Source organism: Portunus trituberculatus, chromosome 33 (assembly GCF_017591435.1).
Source record: "Portunus trituberculatus isolate SZX2019 chromosome 33, ASM1759143v1, whole genome shotgun sequence".
NCBI lineage: Eukaryota > Metazoa > Arthropoda > Malacostraca > Decapoda > Portunidae > Portunus > Portunus trituberculatus.
Window position 1 is genome coordinate 2541053 of NC_059287.1, and position 10000 is coordinate 2551052.

Sequence of the window (10000 nt, forward strand, 5' to 3'; positions counted from 1 at the left end):
AACAGACTTTGATGGAAGTTTTTGAGGGTTTTCAAAAGTGTGTTGAGTGATAGTGTAATAAAGATTCTGTGCTATCAGTTGGAAAGAACACTCATGGGAACAGGACTAATCATCTCTGTGGCCTTTCAAAATAATGTTGATGTGAGAAGAAAACATGTAATAGCACGGATCTTTGGATGCTACTAATAATATGTCAGCTGTTATTCTGCTTAGTCAAAAAACAGATTATTTTACCGATCAAAATAGATCTGCAGCATCAACACGGAACTGCTCCATCACTCCCTGTGTTGTCTGTGGTGTCTCTAGAAGCTATACTCTAAACATGCGCCAAATCATAACACACACACACACACACACACACACACACACACACACACAGAGAGAGAGAGAGAGAGAGAGAGAGAGAGAGAGAGAGAGAGAGAGAGAGAGAGAGAGAGAGAGAGAGAGAGAGAGAGAGAGAGAGAGAGACCCGCCCTCCACACACACACACACACACACACACACACACACACACGTCAAGGGGAAGCTGCAGAAAAGTGGCATGTTTCTCTCTAAGGAAGCGTCAAGGGATGAACGAAAAATGCACAAGGAAGACAAAGAGGGAGAAAAAAAATATACAAATGACGAAATTTTACCATTTAGAAGAATGACATGAATATGAAAGACACATGGAAGAGAAGCTGGAAAAATACAAACGTCTTTCTTTCTTATTAAGACACCACATAGGGAAGAGAGACTAAAGAAAAAAAAAAGAAAAGGAAAAACTTGAATGAATGTGAAATGCGCATGCGAAGGGAACTAGTTAGCACACACACACACACACACACACACACACACACACACACACACACACACACACACACACACACACACACACACACAGGATTCTTTCTACCAAGGCGTCAAAGGAAAGGGAAAATATACATGGAAGAGACTGAAAAAGATGCACACACACACACACACACACACACACACACACACACACACACACAAACTCTTCTCTCTATGGGACTCTTTGCATACGTGTGAAATACGCGTCAAAATGGAGTTTAGAGATATATATTAAGGCCGCCGTGGTACAGTGGAACCATGCGTACTTTGGGGTCCGAGGGGTCTCCAAGCGCATGGGTTCGCATCCTGTCCACGGTCTGAGTGTAGGTTGGGCTTCCTCACTCGGGGCAACGGTTTCCTAGCGGTTGGGCTTTGAGATAGGAGGTACCCAAAAAAGTATCCCCTTTAGCCCAGAAATTCCCGTGAAAAGCCCACGTGGAATATAAAAAAAGGAATGGGAAAATGTACACGAAACTTATACTAAAGAAGAAAAGAAACAGCAGAATCTTTCCTCTATTTTTGGTGTGGATGTCAACAATACATAGAAGGAAAACTGGTGAAATACAAAGGATTTTTCTATTAACACCTTCAATACTGGGACGCATTTCTACCATGAGTTTTGGGTGTGACTAGACAATCTTATATACATTAGGAAGAGTCTATGGAGGTCAGAAGGTTAATGGTCCAGAGTCTTCACTATTTCAATCACCACATGAGTTTCTGAAGCTGTGTAAAATCGCCAGAAGGTTAATGGTCCACAGTGTTCACTATTTCAATCGCCACATGAGTTTCTGAAGCTGTGTAAAATCACCTAATAGTAACCAGAATAGAGACATATCATGGTACTGGAGAGGTTAATGTCACAAAGATCGAAAATATGCATGGAAAAAACAGGAAAAAACACAAGCTTCTTATCTACATGGGATCTTGCATGGATGGGAAGCATGCACGGAGGAGGAGCTTGGAAAAAAGAGGACAAACATTTTTTTACTATGGTGTCACTGGTATAGGAAGAGAACATGGAGGGAAGACTGGAAAAAAAAAAGACTATCTACGTTATTTTTGGGGCGTCTTGCATCGATGGAACGCGTGTATGGAAGAGAAGAAAATTTCAGACACTTTCTTTATAGGTGATAGGAAGAGCGCAAGGAAGGAAAACTGGAGGATAAAGATACAAAACTCTATCTATTTCGGTATTTATCGCATTGGAAAAGAAGCTAAAAAAAATATAAACGCTTTCCTTATCAGTGTCACAGGGGGTAGAAATTAAGGGCGGAAAAAAATAATTAAGAAATATACACATTCTTTTATCTATTTAAGGCTTTTCATGGATAGAAACACATGCATGAAAAAGCTGGTAAAAAATACAAACATTTCCTTTATGAAGACATCACGGGTAGAGAATGAAAGAAGGAAAAGAAGTCTAGAAAAAAAGAACGTGTACTGGTTTCTCGCATGGGAACTTCCAGGGAATATGAAATGCAAGAGGAGGAAAGTGTGGAAATACGCGAATTGTTTCCCCTTTGTGGCCGTTGAGAGAAAAGGAAATATGCGAGAAAAAGAAGTTGGAAAATGTGAACTGTTCTCCCTGTTAAAGCAAGGCAGGAATAGTAAAGACGCAGAGGAGAGGGAGAGAGGTAAAAAATAATACTCTCTGTCTTCCATATATAGCCATTTTAGGAATGTAGAATTCTAATAGACCTGTGCAAAGGAGAGTGACTAAAAGGATACAAGAGCTGAGGGATAAACCTTTCTAAGCGAGATTGAAGTTGTTAACCCCTTCTTTACTGGGATCCATTTTTATCTTGAAAATTCTGTATTAGACTACCTTATTTACATTAGGAAGGTTTATGGAAGTCAGAAGATTATAAATGGCCACAGTCTTCACTATTTTAATCCTCCCACATGAGTTTCCGAAGCTGTACAAGATCACCAAACAGTAAGTAGAAGGAATATGGAAACGCGTCATGGTACTAGTGGGGTTAAGACTGTACTTCTTAGAGACAGAGGTTAAGAGGAGACCTGATAGAAGTATTGAAGTAGTACAGGTGTTACAACAAGGACATAAAGCAAGCTCTTAGGATCAGTAGCCAGAATAGAACCACAAATAATGGGTTTAAGCTTGAAAAATTAGGTTTAAGAGGTGAGAAGGAATGGAACGGACTCTGTATGTTCTTAATTGATAAAAATAAATAGTGTCCTTATATAAACATCACGGAAATGGGTGAGTAATACGAAGATCTTCCTTATTAAAAGCCAGTTCCACAGTGACTCGTTCCACAGTGACTCTTGCGTTTCCTTGCTAACCAACAACATATTAGCATCAATCTCGTTCCACAGTCAACATTACCTGGTGCTTTTTGTTTGAGACCATACAAATGATTAGAACTCGTAAGGCATCAGGACCGAAACACTCACCATTTATCGTTAACCACTTCAATAATGGGACACTTTTTACCTTGAGATTTCTATACGATTACACCATTTTATTGACGTTAAAAAAGGTATATGGAGGTCAGATGATTAATGTCCACAGTCGTCACTATTTAAATCCTCAGCGCGAATTTGTGAAGCTGTATAAAATCACCAGTTAGTTAGCAGAATGAATATGGAAACGCGTCATGGTACTGAAGGTGCTAATCTCCTGAAGAAAAAGAGGCGTTTTGCATATATAGGTACATTATCGAAAGACTGTGAAAGTGACTGAAAAGCATCTAATTAATGACTACCAACACAGCAGCTTTTTTTCCAGTTGTGACAGGTTAATGGGTAACTGGAGCACACGAGCGCCAGCCTTAGAACAGTTACAGAATTCCATAATGTCGAGGCTAACAGGATCTGCTCCTCCTTACATTTGATACCATTCCCAAGCAAGAAGTGGTGGAATGAGGCTGAGGTGCACGACGGGTTCCACTTCATTCCACAGTGGAGAAAATAAAAGAGGAACAAAAAGTGAAACAGAGCGTGGAACAAACGCCTCTTACAATAGTTTGGTGGGTTTGTGGTGTCTTGACTGCAGTGGTCGTTGTTATGTTTATTAGACACTTAGCCAGTTAACCCGTTCAGCACACATTTTTATATTCATTCTGGTTACTATTTGGTGATTTTATACAGTTTCAGAAACTTATGTGGAGATTAAAAACAGTGAAGACTTTGGCCATTAATCTTCTGACCTCCATAGACCCTTCCTAATGTCAATAAAATGGTTTAATCATACCCAAAACTCAAGGTAGAAAATGCGTCTCAGTGTTGAAGGGGTTAATTAATGAGTGGTTATGTACATGGTAGTTAATTAATGCGTTGGTTTCTTATCTGACTGGTTTGTAAAGGAATCAATTAGTGTGTTGGTTTCTTTGTTGACTGGTTTCTGAGTAAATCAAATAGTGTGTTGGTTCCTTTGCTGATTGGTTTGTAAGGGAATCTATTAGTCAGTCAGGCAGTTCGTCAGTGTGTAATGGTTAAATGATTTTGAAAGTGAGATGACATGTGATATTTAGTATTCTCCGAAGTTATCTAATCTTATTGAAATGAACTATGATATTTTAGTGCAATTCTTTCTCTCTCTCTCTCTCTCTCTCTCTCTCTCTCTCTCTCTCTCTCTCTCTCTCTCTCTCTATCTATCTATCTATCTATCTATCTATCTATCTATCTATCTATCTATCTATCTATCTATCTAACTAACTATGTATTTTCCTACTCTTAAGTAATCTGCTATGATGTAAAAGTTCTTTTTTTAATGCATTGCAATTCTCTCTCTCTCTCTCTCTCTCTCTCTCTCTCTCTCTCTCTCTCTCTCTCATCGCTGCGGGTGGGTGGGTGGGTGGGTGGGTGGTTGGTTACTTAACACAAGGTCATCAGTCCCTGGCCAGCCTCGCGTGATGTAAGTGAGAGCAAATTAACCACAAAATTAATTGTTCTGCCCGAGTAGCTTGACCTCCTTTGGCCGCGGGGTGGCGAGCCCAGCTGGTCCTTCCGGGCTGGCCTGATCACCGGCCCCCCTTCTTCCACCCCCTCTTCTCCCCCCCCCACCCTAATCGTCACTGCCCCTCCCTGGAGAACTGCAGCTGTGTGGTGTTTTTATTGTGTGTGTGTGTGTGTGTGTGTGTGTGTGTGTGTGTGTGTGTGTGTGTGTGTGTGTGTGTTCTGTCCATCTGGGTATTTTTCCTTGTTCGTTTTCTTTTATGTAATCATCAATCTTTTCTTCTTCCATTATTTACTCCTCTCTCCTCTTTAACTACTCGTCTGCTTAAACTATTTCTTCTCCTCCTCCTTCATCTCAGCTTCAACTATTTCCTCTGCTCTATCTCCAAATAATCGCCAACTTAACGAATTTCTTCATCTGATTGTTACCTTGGTACACTTAACAAGCAGCTAATCTAATGGCACGTCTATCCACTAACTAACGTATGTAACCTCTCTAGCTATTAACAACAACGACAACAACAATCACTCCTCTTCCTACCACCACCACTACTACTACCACTAGTGCTATTGCTGCTACTATCTACTACTACTACTACTACTACTACTACTACTACTACTACTACTACTACTACTACTACCACCGCTACCAGGTACTCAGTGAACCACGGCACCATTATTTTCAGTACCCTATTACCAACAAGCTCCTTATAAGACTTTCATGGTTCCTCTACGCATCGTTAACCCAGTACAGGTAATTTCCTCTATCAAGGGAGTAAACACTGGTATTCACCCTACACACACCTGTCACTACCTACATAATAGTCTTAACCAGAGTCCACACTAAGGCTAAATAAATCAGGTTTTTCAGCATATCGTGTATCCTGCCTCTAATTTCCTCCTTCAAGTGAGTAAATGCTGGAATTGACCTTCTCTAAACTAATATTTCATCATGGGCATGTTCGCTATATATAGGACCGTAAGCGGGTTTCATATTATCAATGGTAAATGAATGAGGTCTTTCACCGCGGCGTTCATGTTGCCTCTATAGTTCCCGGATCTGGATTTCTGAAAGCTTTGTTCTCTCATAAAGACTGTTTTCAAAAGCCACACAGATCACTCTCATAGGCCACAGGTTTTCATTTGTGCTTTTTATATACCAAAGATGCAAAACCCTTTGATTTATTATCATTAAAATCATAAATATTTTGGAAATCTTTACGAATTCCACTAAAGTCTATTATTGTACAAAATATGAAATTTATGCTAACCTGACACGAATATTTTGTAGAGATCCTTGAAAACTACAGTAGCTTCCACTATAACCTGAAAAAAGTACAGAAAGAATAAAAGTACTACTAAAATCAAATATAGTTTTTTTTTTTTTTCTTTTCGAAACTCAGTCACTTCCACACGAACCTGTCAAAAGTAGAAGAGATAAAGACCTTGTTTAACCCCTTCAATACTGGACACTTTTACTTTGAGATCTGTTTACGATTAGAAGATTTTATTGACATTACTAAGAGTCTATAGAGGTCAGAAGTTTAACGGCCACAGTCTTCACTATTCTAATTCCCCACATAAGTTTGTGAAGCTGTATAAAATCACCAGAAAGTAAAGAGAATTAATATAGAAACGCATCATGGTACTAAAGGGGTTAAGTAAACCGAGTAACTTCCACCAGAGCCTGTCAAAAGTAACGGTAAAACTCTCGATCACAAGAATCACACCACCAATCGTTCTTAAACCTCCAGTAACTTCCACTAGAGTAGCGTCTCATAAAACTGGAGGAGGTAAGACACCCCGACACTTGGGAATACGGTCTATGTTATGCTCGGTAAAGCTGCGAGGCGGGCAATCTCCTTCATCAGACGAGTAAGCATTGGCATCAACAGGCAAGTATTTGACGTAAGACTCAACTTCACGGGTATTAGAGAGTGGCTGCCGTGCAATCTACGCTGCGGTGCATTAGTGTCCTGGAGGATGAGACGCTGCCGAGAGGATGCACAGTTTGAGAATGCCTGAGTTTGGTTTTCAAGAGAGTTTTCGTCCTAAGATGGTTAAAAGGTGAGAGCATTGTAGCCTTTATAGTGTAGGATGTGGTTATTAAGTTCTTATTACCTTATCAAACTTACGCACGAAGGAAAGAAGTAATTAGTGTTGTATATCTTATAGAGCACATTCATCAGAGATCCACCACACCACACCACCCCGCATCTTGCCACGTATCACAGCACCACACACTAGCACTCATCACACACCTACACACCTCTCCCTCACACATTACATCACCACACACCACCACACACTAATTCACCACGCCACCACTCAGTACCTGATAACCACCAAGCCAACACGCATCCTACCTCAACACACACCACATACACAACCCAGAACACACCAACACAGCACACACCACGCAACACACACCACGAAGCACACACCACGCACAGTACACACCAACACATTACACACCAGCACAGCACACACCACGCAGCACACACCACGCAGCACACACCACGCAGCACACACCAGCACAGCACACACCACGCAGCACACACCACGCAGCACACACCAACACAGCATACACCAGCACAGCACACGTCGCCTTTCGCACACTCAGGAAAGAATAAGAATACTCGCCAATTAAACTTCTCCCTTTATGAAACTATTCCACTCTCTCTCTCTCTCTCTCTCTCTCTCTCTCTCTCTCTCTCTCTCTCTCTCTCTCTCTCTCTCTCTCTCTAAGGAGCTTGCTTCACCGCCTTACGTCCTTAAGTCAAGTGAGGCGAAGTGGGAGTGGAACAGCTCAGATCAGTGACATGACGCCGGGCCTTGACTCTCTCTCTCTCTCTCTCTCTCTCTCTCTCTCTCTCTCTCTCTCTCTCTCTCTCTCTCTCTCTCTGGCAAATGTATAATCGCCTCTACACTTCACCTTTCCACTGCAAGTAGTCTGTTAGCGAGCCTCACTCCTACAAACTTTACGTTCGATCATCTGTCAAATATCTGCTTTTCACCATCAATTTTAAGTCACGTGTTACCTCCTTCAGTACTGGGACACATTTTTTCCCTTGAGATTCGTGTACGATAAGACGATTTTATTGACATTAGGAAGGGTCTTTGGAGGTCAGAAGGTTAATGGCCAACAGTCTTCACTATTTCAGTCCTCCACATGAGTTTCTGAAGCTGTATAAAATCACCAAATAGTAACCAGAATGAATATGGAAACGCGTCATGGCACTGAAGGGGTTAAAGGCACCGCTTCTTCGTATATTTCACGTCTTCACTCTAATGGTACAGTCACCGGTGGTAGTCTGTTAGCGCTGCGCTCCTATATATTCCTTTTCTTGTTATTTTTTTTATCTCTCACTCCTCTCTTCCTTCAATATTCTTTTACATTAATAATCATCATCTCACTTACCTTCATCAATGGGAGAGGCGTAGACATTAAGATCACAGTCGTAGTGTATAGTAACAAGTAACAATAACATGCATATCTCAGACCTCAATTTTGCATCTCCCACCGACCGTAAGATCATGAGGAACATACACGGTGAAGCATTGTGTTCATGTAGTGGTCTTTGTATACAGTACAACGTGACTATTAATCCCTTCAGTACTAGAACACATTTTATCATGAAATTCTGGTGTATTAAACGATTTTATTTACTTTAGGAAGCGAGTATGGAGGTTGATAGACGAACGAGGATAAAAAAAAGTATAAAAAAGTGCAGAATTCTACATACATTACGTTTATGCATATCCTCCATACGAAAGACAGTATACAAGAACACAAAGTCACCAAGACAAAAACACCGCACAGAACACAGACAGGAAGGTGTAAAAAATGAAAAAAAGAGAAGAAGAACAGGTAGAGGTGCAGTATTTCTTACCTGACAGGAACAGGAGATGCAGGGGTTGTCCTTCTCTACCTCAGGCGGCACAGGAATAGCGGCGCCCTCCTGGTGACACCTCATGGATTCACCTGGAGAAGGGAGAGAGAGAAGGGGGACGTCAATAGCAGGATAATGAAGGCATGCTGGGAATATTGAGCAAAATTCAGGACGTGAGGGTGTGTTTGTGTGTGTGGATGGGGAAAGACGTGATGAGTGTGTGACGAGTGTGTAGTGAGTGATTGCATATGAATAGACCTAATCCAGAAAATTGTTATGGCTATGAAGTTTGTGAAAGAAGAATGATAGGTATTGAGGTGTATGGGAGAAGGAATTCATAGATGGTTTCAGAGAGCAATGGAGTTGAGTGAGGAGGCAAAAGACTGAACCTTATGGAAAACATTCGTGAGGAACTGCAACCCTGTGTAAAGAACGGTGAGGCTGACGAAGAAAAAGAAGAATATGTGGAATGATCTGTGATGGTTCCTAAGGCTACTGCCCACCCTTCACCCACCTATAACTCCCTTCCTCGCCTAATTTGCAGGAAAAAAGTTGCAAAATATACCAATCGAGTCTTGTTTGGGTAAAGATCTTATGGTGTAGATGAAGCTATACACCGCAAACCCGCCATAACTTCCCTTATCTCGCCTAATTTACAGGTAAGAAGTTGCAAAATATACCAATCGAGTCTTGTTTGGGTAAAGATCTTATGGTGTAGATGAAGCTATACACCGCAAACCCGCCATAACCTCCCTTCTTTCGTCTCACTTGTAGGAAAAATATTGCAAAATACGAGTATACCACTTGAGTCTTGTTTGGGAAAGATCTCATGGTTTAGATAATGCTATACACCGCAAAATCGTCAATAACTTCCCTTCTCTCGTCTTATTTGCAAGAAAAGTTGAAAAATGTCAATTGATCTTGTTTGGAGAGGTCTCATAACTTTTTAACGACTTATGCACTGAATCCACCATAAATTCCTCCCCTCGTCTAGATTGCAGAGAAAAGGTTACAAAATCAGTCTATGGTGTCTTGTTTGGCATCGTTTCCCATGGTTCCTAATGTTACCATAAATTACGCCACGACTCCCTCGCTCCCTTCCCTCGCCTCGTTTGCAGCAACATTCCCACACCAAGGTCCAGTCCCCGGCAGTTCATCGCGAGGGTGGCGGGCCGCTCCACACCCTGACGTGACGCATCTCCTGACTACAGCCGCGCACCCCGTCACTTCTTGCCTGCAGGGGACGGTGTGTGCTGCTACTGTGTGACGCTAACCCACGCTCTCTCTCTCTCTCTCTCTCTCTGACCATAACCTGCTCTTTCATCTCACGTCATAAGCTCTTTTTTTATGAGTAG

General features: G+C 41.5%; 1 protein-coding gene across 4 annotated transcripts in view; it reads right to left on the bottom strand.

Moving 5' to 3' along the window:
- The window catches only part of LOC123512160 (BMP-binding endothelial regulator protein-like), a 164659-nt gene that overhangs the window by 73640 nt on the left and 81019 nt on the right, over positions 1-10000 (bottom strand). For all 4 annotated transcript variants that reach the window (XR_006677035.1, XR_006677036.1, XM_045268365.1 and 1 more), the window contains exon 4: positions 8646-8737. Coding sequence is in view for 2 of the 4 variants with exons in the window: in XM_045268365.1 (XP_045124300.1) it covers positions 8646-8737 (92 nt within the window). In the remaining 2 variants the exon portion in view is untranslated. The remainder of the gene's footprint in view (positions 1-8645; positions 8738-10000) is intronic.